This window comes from Dendronephthya gigantea, unplaced genomic scaffold, assembly GCF_004324835.1.
Source record: "Dendronephthya gigantea isolate DGI-Jeju-01 unplaced genomic scaffold, DenGig_1.0 000233F, whole genome shotgun sequence".
Taxonomy (NCBI): Eukaryota; Metazoa; Cnidaria; class Anthozoa; order Malacalcyonacea; family Nephtheidae; genus Dendronephthya; species Dendronephthya gigantea.
In genome coordinates this window covers 59,564-80,052 of record NW_021163243.1, presented here as the reverse complement: position 1 = coordinate 80,052, position 20,489 = coordinate 59,564, and the positions used below count along the sequence as shown (strand labels likewise).

At 35.3% G+C, this 20,489-nt stretch overlaps 1 protein-coding gene across 1 annotated transcript; it reads right to left on the bottom strand.

The window, feature by feature from the left end:
* Positions 1-758: 758 nt before the first annotated feature.
* LOC114540404 lies at positions 759-19,413 on the bottom strand. Its single transcript, XM_028560595.1, has 3 exons — positions 19,370-19,413; positions 1,600-1,883; positions 759-1,072 (listed from the first exon to the last, which is right to left on the bottom strand). Exons 2-3 carry the CDS (start codon positions 1,880-1,882, stop codon positions 759-761), a joined length of 597 nt encoding a protein of 198 aa, XP_028416396.1. The 5' UTR covers position 1,883; positions 19,370-19,413.
* Positions 19,414-20,489: the final 1,076 nt, after the last annotated feature.

The window sequence follows — 20,489 nt, the reverse complement described above, 5'->3', positions numbered from 1 at the left end:
TTGTATGAAACGTGTAGAAGATTGAGTGATGCTATATCTTCCCTTTCCTAAAAATTACTGACAAAAGTGGTTGTAAACCCACCTCTTTTTCTGGTATATTCCTTGACTGTTTTTTCCCTTTCTGTGTAAAAGTTTTAAAACATGTAAATAAAATAAAATAATACAAATTCAAATCGAAAAATTCATAATGAAAATGTGTTTCTGACCACAGCTGCCCGTGCTTTCGCCGATTACCACTGTGGAGTGATGACGTAAACCTTATAGGCTCTCCGCCAGGGGGGGACTGAATCGAACTAACCCTGGCAGCCTGCTTGCAAAAGGGGGGCGATGATCTAGCCGGTGCCTTGCCCGCGGCAGGAACGAGTGCTGCCTGCTCTCTCAGGCAAAAGCCTCCCGCTGTCCCATCTGTCTAGTTCTTAGCACGTTAATGCACAACACGGTATTTGAGGTTACTTACTTAGTAGAACTTTATACTTTAAGCCTTTTTAACTATGCACAACTATGCATTTCATGCAGTTTTACTTAATTATCACTAGAGTGCAAATCGAAGTTGTAAAACATGTAAATAAAATAAAATAACACAAATTCAAATCGAAAAATTCCTAATGAAAATGTGTTTCCATATTCCTCAATTCGAAACAAACAAGATGGTTGTACAGGAACATGTTTGCGAAAAGAACAGAAAGGAAAGTGTGATTGACATGAATTAAGACTTAAATGTATGACTGCATGAAACTGCCTTGTTTGTAGATGAGAAGTTAGTAGGAAAGAGTTGAAAATTCTTTATAGGCATAATACTTGCCTTCGCCTTTGCCCTTACAGGAGCGAACATAAACAATAATAACACAGGATTTCTCCCGCCCTCCATACAGTTGAAATATATTCTTGATTTTATTAAAACCGACAGGAAAACTGTGCGGTGATCTTACGTCTGGCTCCACTTTTAGACGACGGAGTTGAAACTTGTGCCAACATGAAATATTTGGCTTCGTCCAAGATACTGGATCTGACAAGCTACTGTAAGTAAAACGGTCTATTCCTTGCTCTTTAAAATGACATGTGCATTTTCCCTCTAAGAAAAAAGAATGCCAAATTTATTTCGTTTTTTAAAGACTTAAATGGCTGTCACTTAAAATAATCGCATGGGGATATAGCTTGCTTAAAAAATATGTGGAGTGTGCTCATATCAGCAGGCTCAAAATTAACTATAGTTAGCGTTAACACAATTAGATTAATCCTCAGCAGTATACTAGCTACATGGCTAAAACGTAGCCAGTCCAATGAAAACAGGATTGTTTCCACGAACATGATTGAACAGTTAAAAGGGCTGCAATATTTTTTCAGCTGGGTTCTAACTGTAATATCTGTAGATCATACTCGGCTAATTTAGCCTGGGATATACGAAATAAATATATATTGAAATAAAATTTTATTTACAAAACTTTGGGATGAATTATTCGTCAAAAACGTTTTTAAAATATTGCACAGTTACTTAATTTTTATTGAAATACAAATCATCTCCTAAAAATAATATCAACTAAAGCAAATTTTGTAAAGAAGGGCAACCGAGTATACGTACTCACGATCATTTAAACTTACCCACAATGGGACACAACTTTATGTAGTCATTAAATCTATCATCAAGATTGTGATATGTCTCGTTACAACACTGTGATATTTTGATATCAATGTCATTTAAGCATTCTCTTTCCCATTGCTTTCTGTCTTGAACAAATTCAGACCATCCTCTTTTACAAAATTCAGACTCTTCTTCTTCTCCGAAAACGAGGTTTGCAGCAAAATAAATCATTACAACCGTCTGCAAAACTTCTTTACAGTTGCCAAATATGATTGGTTTACGCTGGCTTCGTTTAGTCCTCATTCTAAAGTTAAAGTTATGTCAAAAATGTGCAGTCAGTCTATAAAAATAATAAAGTCTAATAGTCTCGATGGTATTTACGAATGTGCCTTTTTCTCCATATATTTTTTAAGTTCCAACTAATATATTGAAGCCTAAATTCATGTCATTGTCTTAGACAAGCTCTCTAATGCTCAACACGGTATTTGAGGTTATTTACTTAGTAGAACTTTATACTTTAAGTCTCTTTAACTATGCATAACTATGCATTTCATGCAGTTTTACTTAATTATCACTAGAGTGAAAATCGAAGTTTTATATTTGATTTCAAATCAAATTTCAATGGCCCACCATCCATGACAGGCAGAACTGTGGCATTGTTCCGTAAAAATCAGTCTGGGTGCCACTCCAGATCCTCGATGGAATCATACGTGACCCGAAAATGTGTTTTTTTCATGGCATTAATCTACAATTAGCATTTTGATCCGTTATAATTTGCATTACATGAAGTAGCGCGCGCACAAAAATGTCAATGATCTCTTATGTATAAAATATATAGGAGGTTGGCAAGTATATTACCGTATACAAATAATATCTCAATGAAAAAATACATCAAAAACACACAAAAAGATCAGTATAAGCACGAGTAAATTTTAAACATGTATCCTTTCATTTTTTGGTCTTAAATCACAACAAAAAGGCTAAATTTATCGAAAAATCGTCAAAATTTTTTCAAAATCATGCGAGATGATAATTGCTTGCCTTACGTCACAAATTGATGCCCTCTGATTGGCTGACTTTAGCGATTCGCCCAAGCAACGCCCACGTCAACCCAGTATCAGCCAATCACAGGGCATAAATCTGTGACATAAGGCAGGCACCTATCATTCCGCATGGTTTTGAAAAAAATTCGCTAAATTTTGACGAATTTTCGATAAATTCAGCCTTTTTGGTGTGATTTGAGAGCAAAAATAACAGGATACCTGTTTAAAATTTTCTCGTGCTCATACTGATTTGTTTTTTTAAGAGATTGAAGTGTTTATGATGTATTTTTTTATTGACATATTATTTGTATACAGTAATATACTTGCCAACCTTGTATATATTTATAATTCATTCACATTTTTTAATAATGAGTGCGTGCGCTACTTCATGTAATGCAAATTATAACGGATCAAAATGCTAATTGTGGATTAATGCCATGAAAAAACACATTTTCGGGTAACTATGGTGGAATCAATACCCGCGTACAACCTCTTGCATCGTTAAATAATGAAAAACCAATAACAAAATATATTTGAACGTTCAATAAAAAAAAATATTTATTGAATTATAAATAAAAATTATTTATTTATATTAATTTATTACTTGAGCATCCTTAATTCTAAATGTTCTAAACTTGAACCAATTCTCAAAATGGCAGGTACATTTCAGTTCCTCTTTCTAGCTAACCCATTTCGACCATTGTAGTCTTGTTTGAGATGACTCTAGCCATTATTTAATAGAAAAGTTACAAAGAATGCAGAACAGGGATGCAAGGGTCATAATGGGTAAATCGTATGAAATAGGATCTAGCGATATACTGAATAAATTAGGCTGGCAACCAATAATTAATAGGATGAAAACAAAAACAGTAACCTTTATGTACAGAGTAAGCAATAACTGCATAAATCAAGCAATAGATGTTTGAAGTACGGGACAACCAGTTCCATAATAATTTGAGAAGTAACAACATTAATTTTCTAATTCCGAAGCCTAAAACTAATTTAATGAAAAAGAACACAAGTTATTCTGGAGCGATGCTGTGGAATAATTTGCCAAATGTTGCAAAAACTGAAGGACTTACAATTGGTCAGTTTAAAAATGTGTTGAATAGCTAAATGTGTTGATTATTCATCCGCGTTTTTATTTATGATCTGTGATTGTCTTTTTTTCCTAACTTAAATTAATGTAAATATATGATGTATATAGTTATATAGGTATAAACTTTATGTACGTTAATTATTTTTATACTTGGCATGCAACGGCCGGCCCCTTGAAAATCATTTTTGATGAAGGACTACCGTTTTTAAATATGTTTAAATAATAATAATAATAATAATAATAAAAATAATAATTAATAATAATAATAATAATAATAATGATAATGATAATGATAATGATAATGATAATGATAATGATAATGATAATGATAATGATAATGATAATGATAACGATAACGATAACGATAACGATAACGATAACGATAACGACAACGACAACGACAACGACAACGACAACGACAACGACAACGACAACGACAACGACAACGACAACGACAACGACAACGACAACGACAACGACAACGACAACGACAACGACAACGACAACGACAACGACAACGACAACGACAACGACAACGACAACGACAACGACAACGACAACGACAACGACAACGACAACGACAACGACAACGACAACGACAACGACAACGACAACGACAACGACAACGACAACGACAACGACAACGACAACGACAACGACAACGACAACGACAACGACAACGACAACGACAACGACAACGACAACGACAACGACAACGACAACGACAACGACAACGACAACGACAACGACAACGACAACGACAACGACAACGACAACGACAACGACAACGACAACGACAACGACAACGACAACGACAACGACAACGACAACGACAACGACAACGACAACGACAACGACAACGACAACGACAACGACAACGACAACGACACAACGACAACGACAACGACAACGACAACGACAACGACAACGACAACGACAACGACAACGACAACGACAACGACAACGACAACGACAACGACACAACGACAACGACAACGACAACGACAACGACAACGACAACGACAACGACAACGACAACGACAACGACAACGACAACGACAACGACAACGACAACGACAACGACAACGACAACGACAACGACAACGACAACGACAACGACAACGACAACAATAATAATAATAATAATAATAATAATAATAATAATAAATAAATAATAAAAATAATAATAATAATAATATGCTCGCCTCAAAAATAACAGCTTTTAGATACAGTACCTAATATAACACTGCGGTTGCGGTCGCCGTTCGGTTGCGGTCGACAGATGGAAATCGCAGACGAGCGCAAGGGGAAAATACCTTCGCAGTGGCCGTTCGCTTCCGAACGAAATGTTATGAACAGCTAGCGCTGAGAAGGATAGCACAGCCTGACGATTTTATCCCGCTATGTAAATTTCGAGTTATTATACAATTTATAATTATTCATTTCTTTAGAAATTTATTGTTTTCATGCACAGTAAATGAACACCAAAATATTAGCATAGCGGGACAAATTGTGAGGTTGGCTACGCTACTGTGTGCTGTGGAATGATAACAATTATGTAACTGAAGATTAGGAAAAAATGCTCAGTTAGCGTTAACGAAACCGGCGATAAGAACATTTCATTTTGCAAGGTGCGGGAAACTAGCGAAAACTTCCGAACAAAAACAGTTCCTGTGACATATTTTGTTCAACAAAAACACCATATATATTTTACACTACATTTAAACCTCTCCTAGCTGCTCGGCTTATATAACTACATGCACAGATATATCAGAGGTCTTTTGGTCATGCGATCTGTAAAAATGTAGTTCATCATGGCCTCTTCACGTTGGTTGCGTTTATACGAAGCGTTGCGTATATAATTTATACACATTCAAACACAATCAGTAGGCCGAATGTTGATTTGTACCAATGTTTCGAAACGGCTCTTCTATTGATTTAGAGGTCGGCACACAATGCGCAAGATCCGGGACAATTTCAAGTTATGAACTTTCAAAACTTGAAGGCCATAATGTTAAAAGTAAAATGCAAATTAGCGTACATGCAACTCATCATGTCGCAACAAATTTTAGGTAATGTTAGAAATAAACAAGAAGCCTTCTTTGGTAACATTAATCCCCCTCGCGAAACGTGAAATATCACTTTCTAGCTCAGGTAAGAGATATGAAAACATTAATTTTTTGTGGGCGAAAAAGTTTTTAAGAACTGTCGCCAATGAGTATTCTCATGCATGATATAGGTTTTTTGCCAAGGGCTTCATCAGTTGCTCCTTTTTAACATACCTGTGGCTGCTCTTTAAGATTTCGCTGTTCAGATGTCGAAACATCGATGAATATAGTGATTAAAGATTATAGTTACTTTGGAATTTAAGCCTTATTACGGCAGGATTGGGTAAAGTTTTCTCGCCTATTAAACATGAAAATTTATAATATAAAACTATATTAATTATCATAGTCGGCGCATGATAATGATTTTCCGCCTAACGATTTTAAATTTTAAAGCATAAACAAAATAATCAATACAATAGTAGCTATATACTTTACTATAAAAATAGACTCTAGACCCTTTATTAGACATTTGTACTCATTTTAATCACAAAGCACGAAATATAATACATAGTTCTTTGTTAATTCATTGTTCCTTGTTCATCGTTGGTTGTGAATAATGTTATGAGAATTATATTTTTAGTACTGAAAATTATAAAATTAATTATAAATGAAAAAAAAAATTGTATAAAACTTGAGTTGTGGGATTGAAACACTGGGTAGAAAGCGTAATTTAAAAATGAAAATTGAGAATGAAAGCCCAGCAAGAAGCTCAAACAAGACGTAACAAAGTGTAATATAGTTTACCTTTAGACGGGCGGATCTTTTAAGACTTGCTTCTTTTGGATTCAACTGATAACACCTCCGCTTTGGACTGAATATTCCAGCTGATGTCTCGTTCTTTTTGTACTTTGAGCCGAGTGATGATGGACATATGAAAATTACTTTTTCATAAACAACTGCGTGGTTCCATTTAAAACCAATTATCTTTACAGTACCAAATTGAATATATGAATATGTGCCCCCTAATTATTGATGCTAGCTGCGCCACTGGAAATTTCATTTCTAAGATGATTTTCACTATTTCTTATGGTATGCAAAATGTGGTAAAACGTATTGGGTGACTTTATACCCTAGGGAACTTTATGGTAACCCCACAAGTATCAAAATTATGTGATACCGTTTAAATTTTTTTTCAACTTTTTTGAGTCCAACGTTATTTCTCAAAACAAAATTTTGAGAGCTATGTGGGACCCCATACTGCCATATCTTGGGTATTTATCAAGACTGATATCGTAACATATTCAAACGTGGCTGCTTTTGAAAACTGTAAAATTAGTGAAAATCGTGATCGCGTTTGCAGTTCGCGTGCGTTGTCCTTAAGTCTCTAACTATATTACTCTAAGTATTGGCCTTATTGCAAAGTACTAAAGTACTAAAGTACTGGACAATGTGACTTGGGAGAGGTGCATATTCATATACTTCATTCACACTATTCTTGCACTAGAACTTTACAATTTTCATGACCCACGCATAATTTAAACAGCTGTTAGCCAAAAAATCCAGAGAAAAATTTGCTAACTTTAGAGAGTAAAAAACTGACTACGCACTTCATAAAGGCCCGTTTACACTTGCAATTTTCGCTGCCATTTTATGTGCAATTTTCTTCTTTTGACAGATGTGAACGATTGACTGGTGTTCAAATAAGAGTTTTTATACATCAGAGCATTCGTAACTAATTACTCGTTCACATCTACCCAACTGCATATTCGTGTACTTCATACACACAATTCATCAACTACAACTTTGAATGTTTTATGACGGACACAATATTAATTTAAACATCTGTTAACCAAGATGGCCAGAGAAAGAATTTGCTAACTTTAGAGAGTAAAAAAACTGCGTAATTCTTAAAAAGTTAAAGATGATGTAAAGTGCGTTCTGCGCATATATACCGCGCATGTTTGTTTACGTTTGTTATATAATCTTTACTTGACGTATATGTGTCGTTTTAATTTTCTTATTTTCTTCTCGTTCTCGCTTGACCGGCTGTGATGATTATGCTTATTTTATATTATGTCTTCAAGAAAATATTATTATATTTTGAAAAAGATTCGCGAAGCTTGTAAATAAACCGTTAATTAAAACTTTATATATTTGTAATTGTAGGACAAGCGAGAAAGTAGCGTCTGTAGCGACGACAAATAGACTCGCCATTTGGGGTCCTCATTCATCAAATAAATTCTTGAAGCATTCCTTTCACAATAATATTGCTTTTTTCTAGCAGCCTTATCTTCATCACTCGCAATTCAAGCCTCTTCGCCTTGCGACATAAAATAAAATAATTGTGCTCCCGAACTGTCCGTTTGTAATAAAACGCGCTAATACCGCATATCATTAACATTCCAAAAGTTGCTCCCCCACTAATGGAAGGTGTTGCTGCGCGGAATATATGCGCAGAACAGACTTTACCTAATCTTTAAGTATATTAGCATAGAATATAGATGCCATGTTTGATAGCCTGCATAAATGAATTATTTTGGAAGCAAAAAATAAAGCCTAGGTTATACGTCGCATTTTTGTCGCGTCGAATGGGATTAAAACAATAGATAATGAGACGATAAACAGGGCCGCCGAAAGAAATTGTGGGCCCCGGGGCAAAATTTTTTTCTGGGGCCCTATCACGTCATGGTTTTAAATATCTGCGAGGCATAAAGTAATTTAAAGCGTTGTGCAAAAGGTTTACAAACAAACTTTTTTACAAACAATATCAACATATCTTAGGAATTAAAATAACAATGACTGTCACTCGTACGCCTGGGCTAAAGCAATAACAGTTCCCAGCCAGCAGTTCACAGTTGCTTTTGCAATCATTAGGCAGAGTGTGGTAAAGCTTTCTTTGTTTCTAACACGAAAAATAAAGCTGATCTTATGGCTTTATTTATATTCTTTTCGAATGAAGTATTAATATGTTGTTTATTACGTTAATATCCTCGAGCATGGCTGTAACATAAACGACGAATCTTAGTCAAAAACTCTCCAAGCAATGAACACAGTTTGATATGGATTAAAATAAATTTAGCGCATTTGAAATGTTTCTCTAGCTCTTTAATAGACTTGTATTATTATTAACAGGAATTGTCAAATCTCGTTTCTACTAGATGTATCTAAGATACTTTACAGTATATGATAGAGTTTTATTTAAATCATATCCACTTTAAACTAATGTTGCAGATGTAAAAATTAATGCAGACTTCCATTTATTATCTCCTGACTCTTCACATTGACTTTACGACGCAATTAACACAAATGCAATCATCATACAGTGAAGCACGAAGTTGATTAATCAAAAAAAGTCACTGCAGATAGGACAAGAACGACAAAAAGGAAGCATACTAAATAGAATTGAATAAAGCCAGTTAGAAAAATCCCCCTCTCTCTTTCTCCCTCTCTCTCTCTCCACCCCTCCTACCTTCTTTTGCAGGGATTTCGACGAAAATCTTCGGTTGAAGTATAGCAATATTGCTTACAATAACTAAAAAATATGTCTGGGTTAATTTTACTAGGAATTTGAGTAACTTTTTAAAATTATTACTTCTGTTATATATCTATTATAAACCCTAAAAACTAGTTGCACAACAGACGTTCTAATTATCACTAAAATTTTTGCGTTCGATGGAGAGAACGCTTCCTGATCAATACGATGACGGCTGGATGCTATGTCGTTCAGAGATTTTGTGTGGCATTTGGCCCGCTTTCGTGTTTTTGCGTTTGCTTCACCTGCCCGATTTCGTGTCGCGTCCTAATTTCACGTGCTTTCCGTATTTTGTTACTGTTTAGGAGTTAGCCGACCGGGAAATTGGGCTTTCGTGTTCGCCTGTTTCATTAAGAAGGTGTAGGAATTGTAGATTATTTTGATTTTGAAGTGTTTGAAAAATCAGTGAGGACTCTTATCAAAGCATTCGGAATCTATCTTGCAGTGTTTTAACGATGAGAAATCCGATCACCGAACCGAACGCACTTGCTAATCTTCGATTATTTCTAGTTTTATTGATAATTTATTATAATGTCCAGGTGATAAATAGCTTAAATCGTTCAGTTTTTACTATAGGAAAAATTGGATTATGTTATTATATTACTAATAATTGGATTATATTATTATATTGCTTGTGACAAGCTATTTTGTGGATCTGTGGATTTTATATCGTTGACGATTAGATTGAGCGACAAACTTCAAAAATTCCAAAATAGAGCTGCACGCGTTATTACTAGAAACACATGCAGGCAGCAACCCCTCAGCTCAGTTAAACAAAATTGCACTGATGATGGCCCGGGTTAACGTACCGAAAGCTTTGCAGTATTAGGGCCTGTTTACATTGAGCTAGTTATCCCGGCTAAGTGAGGTGAAAACTATACATATTATAATGAAATCAAGATCTAGCAACTAGCTATAAATCAGTGGTTAATTTCAAATAAGCTTACTCTTAATCATTCAAAGACGGAATTCATATTAATTGGCTCCAGACAGAGATTGAAAACGTTCCAATCATCGCCATTATCAAAAATTGACGGGAAATAAGTCACGGGATGTCAATTAATCCTGTTTCACACACAAAATCTATAGGTGTATGGATAGATGAGAATCTAACTTGGAACGATCATGTCAATAAAAATTAGTAAAAAATTGCCTCATTTTCAAATTATGACTCCAATGCTGAAATTCTTCTTGAGAAAATTGGCTGGAAAAAACTCGAAATCCAACGCGAAATTCAAAAATAATAACTTCGATGATCTTGGAAGAGTTATGAATACTGAACTTGAAAAACGTAAAGAGTTGCTTAATGTTAACAAATTAAGTTTAAATATTTCAAAAACTGAATTCATGGTTATCGGTTCTCGTCAAAGACTTGCAACTTTCAATGACCATGATATTAATGTTATTGTAAATAATAAACAAATTAGAAAAGGTAGATTGTACTAAATCACTATAGGACTTGCTATTGACGAAAAATGGACCTGCATGGAAAAACATATTGATGATATTTTAAAAACGTATCATCCGGAATTAGTACTTTAAAACGATTAAAAAGTTATGTCAATCACGATACAGCAGCTAGAGTGTATCAGGGATTAATCGAGCCATGTTTTTCCTATTGTGCTCCTGTTTGTGACGGCATTGGCAGTAAATTGAGCGACAAACTTCAAAAACTCCAAATAGAGCTGCACGCGTTATAACTTATATATAGATAGATAAGTGAAAATACAAATCTTGTAAATACAAATACAAAAATACAAATAGACAGTGGAAATACAAATCTTTGGCACCACTATAGAGACAAAGTAAGATTAGAGATAATAGAAAGAAAACGGAAGTTTTATACAGATGAAGTTCAACATCTGATGAAGAGGGATACTAGCTAGATCATAGTGGAAGCTCTTTAAGCGAATATCTGGTCAATCTAATAATATAGTGCCAACTCATTTTGAAAAGAATAGAGTAACTTTGACGGATGGTTAATATAGTAAACTCCTTAAATGAGTTCTATATCGTGGTGAATGCAAATATTCTATGAAATTGCAAAAAGCTCAACCCTTATAAAGCAATGGGTCCAGACAATATTCCACCACGTCTTTTGAAAGAATTGGCTCATCAACTAGCTGAATCAATTACTGATCTTTTTAACCTTTCTTTATCTTCAGGTATCGTTCCTGATACTTGGAAATCTGCAAACATTGTTCGAATCCCTGAAGAAAAACCACCGAAAGAGGAAAGCGACTTACGACCAATCTCTTTAATGCCCTGCATCTCGGAGGAATTGGAGGAGGAATTTGTGGCAGACTGGATTCTTGAAGATATCGCAAACAAAAAAATCATAAACAGTTCGGCGTTACAAAGCCAAACGGCACATCTACAACTTTGCGCCTTTTAGCCATGTTTCATAATTGGCTGTTAAATCTGGATACGCCTGGTCAGTATTTTCGAATTTGTTTCTTAGACTTTAGCAAGGCCTTTGACCGCATTAACCTTAACATCTTGGGAGTACGAAGGTCATTACTGCCTTGGATATGCAGTTTCTTGTCAAACCGTAAACAACGGGTTAAGTTGGGTAAATCTTTGCTGCAATGAATCACAGCGAACGCTGATGTCTCACAGGGCACAAAATTGGGCCTTATACTGTTTCTTGTTATGATCAACGATCTCGTCCTGCCAAACTGCGATTGTTGGAAATATGTAGACGATCTCACTGCTTCCAAAGTCATAGCCAAACATGGCAACTGAACAATCAGATCTTAATTATATATCCTCTTGATCCTCCGCAAATTATATGAAGTTAAACGTGCGTAGATTTTACCCCTTAAATATTGCAGCATGGAATATATTTAACGAACTGTCATTATCATCTTCTTTTAGTGAGAGGGATTTTAATCTTGTTTGTTGAGCGTTTCGAGGTGTGAGATCTATTCGCCACAGGTACATGTCAAACTGTATTTTCACTCACCAATTTTTGTGTGCAAGCCGTTTTTTACTCAGCTGCTAAAAGCCTCTCTGTGAACCTGCGAAAATATTATTTTTCACAAACTTTCTGTGAAAACTTGAGTTGCGAGTTGCAACTCTTTGAAAGAGGTGTCCGAACGCCTCAATCTATCCACGAGTCGGCGTATACGCCTTGAAGATATTTACCAAAATAAATGTAACTTTTTTTAAATACACCCTGTATTAGTTCTTCCATTTTTATATTGAAATAACGAAAGAGTTTACCATGACACTTACTTTAAATCGTGACAACATTTTTGGCCATCTGGACAAGTATATTTGGAAGAATCAAAACAATAGTGATTTAAAATATCAACCTGCCGAGTACAGAACCAGTTGCATGTCTGAACTGCAAAGGAAAGGGAAAGTCATGCTCAGCATTTAGTCAACTTTGGTGCATGATAACGATAAGATTGCCAGAAAAACAAAAATAAATTTAAAAAATTTTGAGTTTGTGATTGTGTAAAAGACAAAATTAAAAGGATTGGTTAACCTGCAGTCATGAAAGTAGCTTTACATGCTGTGTTATAAAGATGGACAAATAATTATCCATGGTTATAAATAAGCTAATATTAATCGACAAATTACATTATTCTCCTTTGTATTGATATGATAACCTTATAAGTTATATTAGCGTGAAATACTAACTTCTTATTAAGGTGGCTCCATACAGTTTCTCGGAATTTTTAAATGTACATTTTAAACTGGGATATTCAGCATCTAAACGTTTGACTAGAAGACTAAAATTTTATATAACCTCTAGGCAACATATGCCTAGAGCCGAAATCTATTCGGAACTTGTTGCTGGCAGTCGTTGCTATAGCAACAGAGACGTTTCAAAATGGCCGCTAAAAAGCATTTAATCGAGTTTATATCGGAAACGAGTTCGGTGACCCCCAATTTTTTTTCATCAAAATTTTACACTATAGATGCTTTATCGATAGTAAAGTTTGTAAAAAATTCTGTCTAGTGCGATTTTTTCTATTGCAAAAAACGTTATTTTAGCCCTTTAAAAAAATCGCACTAGATAGAATTTTTCACAAACTTTACTATCGATAAAGCAACTATTGTGTAAAATTTTGATGAAAAAAAAATTGGGGGTCACCGAACTCGTTTGCGATATAAACTCGATTAAATGCTTTTTAGCGGCTACTTTGAAACGTCTCTGTTGCTATAGCAACGACTGCCAGATTTCGGCTCTAGGTATGTTGCCTGAAAGTTATATAAAATTTTAGTGTTCTAGTCAAACGTTTAGATGCTGAATATCCCTGTTTAAAATGTATATTTAAAAATTTCGAGAAACTTTAGTGAGCCACCTTAACCGAGCACGAGGTCTTTACCGAGAAATAACGGAATTACCGAGAAATAACGGTCTTTTTGTACAGACCGAGCTCGAAGAGCGAGGTGAATCGGGGTTTTAATTGAAAGGGTCTTAATTTCAAGTGGAATTATACACAATTAAAATTCAAGTCAGAAAAATTTGAAGGAGAAATGAGTCAACTATCCGTCCTTCGGCAGGGATCGAACGTACGCTTTTGCGACGCGGGTGAAATGCTCTTGCCAGACACACACACGTTAGTTCTCTATTAACATACCTGCTATAATAATTCTTACATGGCATTCAATAGGAAATGTCTGATTGTTGCTCATGAAACTGTAGTTGTAGCTACGCGTGTAATTGCCAACAGAGAACCATCCACTGGTTGTGTTAGGATTGCCTGCATTTGGCGTTGTCGGGCATCTGGGTTTAGGCTCTAACCAACTGATAAACGTTTTATCTTTTCGACTTTGCACAACCTTTGTAACAGTTTGCGGGCATGGGCATGAACAAGCTAAATAGGACAGTAAGATGATATTGCATCGTAAATCTTAAATAAATTAATCGTAAAAAAAGTTTCATTGTTTTAAACAATTTGCGATGTTTTAAACATAACATGAGGTGTGTTATATCGGAACAATAATTGTTCTGAATACTTACGGACAACTCTTAAGTTTACAAAACATTTAGATTGAACCACTTTGCCATCACGTTTATACGAGAATGGGTAGGTAATCACGTGCTTGCCCAGTTGCAAATTTGCAGGAGACGCGTCATAAGGTGGATCAACCTGACCTCTTTCATAATCAGAACATGTGACTTCCGGTATTTTCCATTTCACGAATCCACTATCTGCTCCAGGCTTAGTATATGTGGTAAATTCATAATTTCTACCATATTTGCATTTGCATTTACCTAGATTGAGGGAAATTTAACATAGTAAAATTACAGGGTACTCGTAAAATGTCGGAAATCCTCGACGAAACCGAAGCAAAGAGAAAGTGTGAACAACGAAGAAAAAAGGTTAATAAAGTTTATCATTATATAATCTTTGATCCACCAACCAGGAATAGTACGCGCTCTCGGGGATTAAAAAATTCTATATATATACAAAAAATATATATACAAAAAATCTTCACCAAAACTTACCGAATGACATGCAGGAAGCATCGATCGTTTCATTCAAAACTTTTTCCAACGTGGCTAATTTTCCTTCAAACACTCGCTCTGGTGCTGGCCATCGTTTGACACGAAGTTTAAAGCCTGCAAAGTTGAACTTTCCTGCAAAGCCGCCTGTTAAACCAATAATTATGACATTCTTTTTAACATTTACACATTCATTTAGGAGCCTTTCTTGATCTTTTAAAATATCGTGTGTTCCGTTGCTTAGCAATAGCAACAAAATAACGTCTTCAACATCAGGACGGAAATTCGTAGGACTTGTGTCGTTTAATACCTTTAAAAAACATAGCAGCAACTTTGAAATATGTATTATCAGACTCTGAAATGACAAATTTCTACAGCCTATTTGATTTTTTTTCGCCTTTTCCTGATCGAAGTCGCATAATATCCCAACGCTCTTATACGAATATTTAACAATTATTTGGATGAGGTTCAGTGTGATATCGAGGATTATCAAGCCGAAGTTTGCGTTATTCGCCGAAGCGAAGCTGAGGTAGATAACGCAAACTGAGGCTTGATAATTCTCGATATCATGCGAAAACCGAATTCAATGATTTTTTTATTATGTATTTCATTTTTAGAGGAAAAGCCTGCGCCATTATTGACAACAAACTAGCGCAATAAATTACGTCACCTACGGATAAGTCTTGTAGGTGGCAAGACATTGAGAATTATCTGAAGGTTTTTAGCCAATTGCAATCACAATCGAGATTGCATTAGTAATGCATAATAATATAGATAAGAGATTGCATTATATAGAGATTGCATTAGTAATGCACAATAATATAGATAAGAGATTGCATTATATAGAGATTGCATTAGCAATGCATAATAATTGGAAGCAGAAAAGTTATTTAATCTTTTGGCAGTTATTGGGAAAGAGCTCTTAATAATTTGTTTGTTTCGTGATCATTAAACTTGTCAGAAAGCAATGGTAATTTTTTTCTTTTTGGATTAATTAGGGCGTGCATGTGGGAGCCAGCGACATTTTGTTACACTTACACTGTTCAAAAGATCACAAACACTTTTTCTGGTCGCATTGCTATAGCTACTTGAATCGTTGTAAACATGAATACTATCCAGCCACGTTAACAACTGTGTTTTATTCCTAATTTCTCCAACTTTCAATAATTCTCTTGCTCTGCTGTTTGTGAAGCTGATGAAACCCAGATGGGTGCTTTCTTCCTCCACTCCTAGTTTTTCATTTTTAATAAACCTCTTCAGGATTTTGACATGGGGAACGAGATTGGAATTGTCCCAGAGAACAAGGATATCTTTTTTGCAACCTTGAAGTAAATGCAATTTACTCGTTCATTGATGTCCAGGTATAGGAAGTGCTTAACCGTGTTTAAATTTAAAGGAAGATATTTTGTAGCTATTTTCTTTATTTCATGTGTTGATTTTTTCTCTGCATGCAATTACTATTTATAATATCAGGTCGACAAAAACTAAAAACTCATATCACCCAAAACGCTGTTCATTTTCAGAAATTATCAGGTTTTCATCCCTAAATTATTAATTGTTTCAACAAGCAAGAAAAGCATAATTATAGACATATCTGTCAGTCTTAATCGTCAGTCGGAACACGATCAAGCTAATCACGATAGTTCAGTTCAGGTAGGCGATTAAAAGCGCGTGTCACTCTATGAATCGCCCGATATTATGTCATCAGCTCTGTGAGGCAATGTGAAATCAATTTAAACTGGAACATTGCATGTGTCAATGAAGTTGATATTATTTTGGCTCAACTATCAAGTTATATATAACACGGCCATCATTGTGGTTGGCAAGCTACAGCTGAAGTTGAGCGCTTTCTTTTATATGGTAAAAACGGCCAGACCGGTCTAATTGTATTTCTGTACAGACATGCAGAATACTGCATGCAAGTATTTTAACGACTATTTGCATAAAGTTGTGTCCCATTGTGGGTAAGTTTTAATGATCGTACTTTGCTTTAATTATTTTGCTCTTGTCCTATGCATGGCATTCTGGAGATGATTGGTACAGGGTGAGTAAGAAAAAACTGACACAATTGAAATTCAAATTAGCCCCATACCGGCTGTAATGTGACAGACGTTGCCTAAAATATCTCATGGGTATACGAAGCATATCAAATAAGTGAGCCATTAATTAATCTAAGGAATTAATATGCATTCTAATCGTGCGAGAATTAATAAAACTGTAGAAATTTGCCTGCATGGAACTCTACGACCTTTTATTAATCAGTTGTGCCACTTCATCAAATACAAAATGGTGCAACTGAAAACAGAACAACGAGTATTTGTTATAACAAATTTTATCGTCACACAAAATGTATAAAGAGAAGTGCAAAACGCATTCAGAATAAGATTTTCCGAACGGAATCCTCCTTCACGAAACACAATTTTGGATAAAGGGAGAAAATATCAAAACACGGGAACAAGCCTTAACAGAAACAAGGGCAATTCACAGGAGACGAACAGAAAGAAGTGAGAAAAACATAGCGGCAGTAACAAAGCTGCTAGAGCAAAACCCACATGTGAGTTCTCGTTGGAATCCCATCGCAGTTTCGCAAACAACATTCAACAGGATAACAAGACTGGACTTGTGCTGGATGTATGTACGCCGCATGCATGTACGACACGAGTTATTGGAAAACGACTAGCCACGTCACCTGCGCTTTTCCGAGTGGTTTAACGAATGCTGCCAAAACGAAAATTTTTTGCAGCGATTTTTTATTGGAGACGAAGCGGGATTTGAAATGAACGGGCAAGTGACATTGACCTTATTTTTTTATGCAAATGTGGATGGTCGCGCCTATCGTCGTATGCAAAATGACTTTGCCTTTCCACAACTGGGAAACCATTTCAATAACCAGTATTGGGAGGGAATGCTTCGGGGCCTGTAGTGGGCACAAGACGTCGGTCTTGCACATCGCCTTTTGGAAGTCAGATATATCGCCTAAACGAAACATTCGGGGCGAATCGTGTCGTGGGTTTGGATCATAATGTGGAGTGGCACATCTATCAGGGTTTTTTACTCACCCTGTATACAATTGAATAGAAACTAACTACATATAGTACGAGTGTACATTAGCGAATAATATAACAATAGCATTTAACCATGACATGGAACGATTAACAACAATTAACATGTACTTATTAAAAGTTGATAACATGCAGTAGAACTAGAATCATGCAATATTTACTGCCTTTAGCAACGCGATTCGAGCTTGATGATACAATTTAGTGATGTTTTAGCATTTTGACTTATAGACCGAATAAGTTCTGTTGCGCAGACTGAAAATAAATAATCATGCATAGACCAATTGATTATATGCCAATTGCGAGTGAAATATGTATATCGCTGGCGTTTGGCCGAAATGAATAGCTACCACGATTGCGGTTGACCAAACTAATATTTGTGAACTTACTTTAGTCTACGTTTTAAGCCAATATAGAATGAGTTCCCACATAGATAGATTTAGCAAGTACAATAAGGTTTCCAATACAAAGTTGCTTACTCACAATTATAAGCGTACACATTAACAACTGAACTAAACTGAGGATTTAGCTAGTATGTACACGCAACAACACCGGAATGAAATAACTAGAACCTGTCGCTTGCGCAACGGATATAGCGTCGTTGCTGCAATTTGCGCATTATTTGCTAAAACGCGCCTAGCTGTGGGATGTTTAACCAACTTACGCATTTGTGGAAACAGTTCAGTGGCGGACCTAGGGTTGTGCAGAATATATTACTACTGCTTAAAATCGGAAGCGAATTGGTAGATTTTAATGTAAAAATATTCTTTTCAAATCTATAATTAATAGCATTGTTATTAAGGTGTTTTGAATTTAAGATTATTCTGCACACCCCTAGATCCGCCACTGAAACAGTTAGCCAGCAGCGGAAAATAACAAACTTGTTTGTTTCGCATCACGAAATAAAGAAAAACATCCTGTTACGTTTTACCGACTTACCGTTTCGAAACCAACAGTTTAAACCTAATTATTTATTACTAGTTCAAGGCGAAGTTTTTAAAAATTTTTTGGGAGCAAGTAATCACCCCCCCAGAAATTGAAGCTCGCGTACGCTTATGTGCGCATGCATAATTTTATTTCCCCTTGATTAAAACATTACTGAGAAAAGTGATTGTAATCCTACCTCTTTTTCTGGTATTTTCCAGGGTTGTTTTTTCCATTTCTGTTAATAAAATACATGTTAATAAAATAATAATAATTCAAATCGAATAATTCATAATGAAAATGAGTTTCGATATTCTTCAATTTGAAACAAACAATATGGTTGTACAGGAAATGTCTGCGAAAAGCCTGGAAAGGAAAATGTGATTGCCATGTATATAAGACTTGAATGCTTAACTTCATGAAACTGTTTTGTTTGTAGTTGAGAAGGAAGTACGAGAGAGTTCTTGAAAATTTTTATTCAAAAAAATACTTAACTTTGCCTTTGTCCTTACAGGAGCGAACATAAACCATGATATCACACGATTTCTCCCGCCCTCCATACAGTTGAAATATATTCTTGATTTTATTAAAACCAACAGGAAAACTGTGCGGTGATCTTACGTCTGGCTCCACTTTTAGACGACGGAGTTGAAACTTGTGTCGACATGAAATATTTGGCATCATCCAAAATACTGGATCTGACAAGTTACCGTAAGTAAAACGGTCTATTCCTTGCTCTTGAAAATGACATGCGCATTTGCCCTCTGAAAGAAGAGAATGCCAAATTTATCTCGTTTTTTAAAATGACTTGAATGCACTTTAAAGGAAATATGCGGAGTGTATTTATAAATTGTACATGTGTAAAGAGACGTGGCGGCTGCCTGCATCCCATGCAGCTCGTTTAAATTTAACTATGCATGGTTAGTGAGAACAACAGTAGATTATTCCTCAGCTGTATACTAAATAGTTAAATGTTAACTAGTGATAACTAGTGATAGTTAACTAATATCATTTATAGTTGATTTTTAATTAGAGACATTATACCAATTTGATAAATTAGATCTAAATTTCTGCCGTTCTTAATTAAATTTCTCACACAATTATTTCCACAAAAACAAACATATTCACGACAATTAGGCAAAAAACATTATTCCCATGATACAGAGGTCAAAAAATCACACACAACTCCAATTGGGCCGTATTTTATGCTTTATAATGCGTCTCGTCATATCCCACGCACTGTTCGATAACTGCACTAGTGGCATAATGAAAGCAACACGAATATGGACAAATTTGAAAAATTGCAATGATTAATACAGATTCTACACGACTGTACTTGATTTAAAATTTATTTACGTAACCATGGGATAAAATATTCGTCAAAAAGATTTTCTACAAGGCATTGCCAGAAATCGCAATTGAAAAACAAGACACGTGTGGCATTATGTACAGGTAATTAATTTTTATCGAATTACAAAACATCTCCTGAACGCCATGCATAAGACTAGAGCAAAATAATAGAGCCGGCAAAGTACGATCATTAAAACTTACCCACAATGGGACACAACTTTATGTAGTCATTAAATCTTTCATCAAGGTAATCAAATGTCTCGTTACAACACTGTGATATTTTGATATCATCGTCATTTAAACATTCTCTTTCCCATTGTTTTCTGTCTTGAACAAATTCAGACCATCCTCTATTACAAAATTCAGACTCTTCTTCTTCCCCGAAAACGAG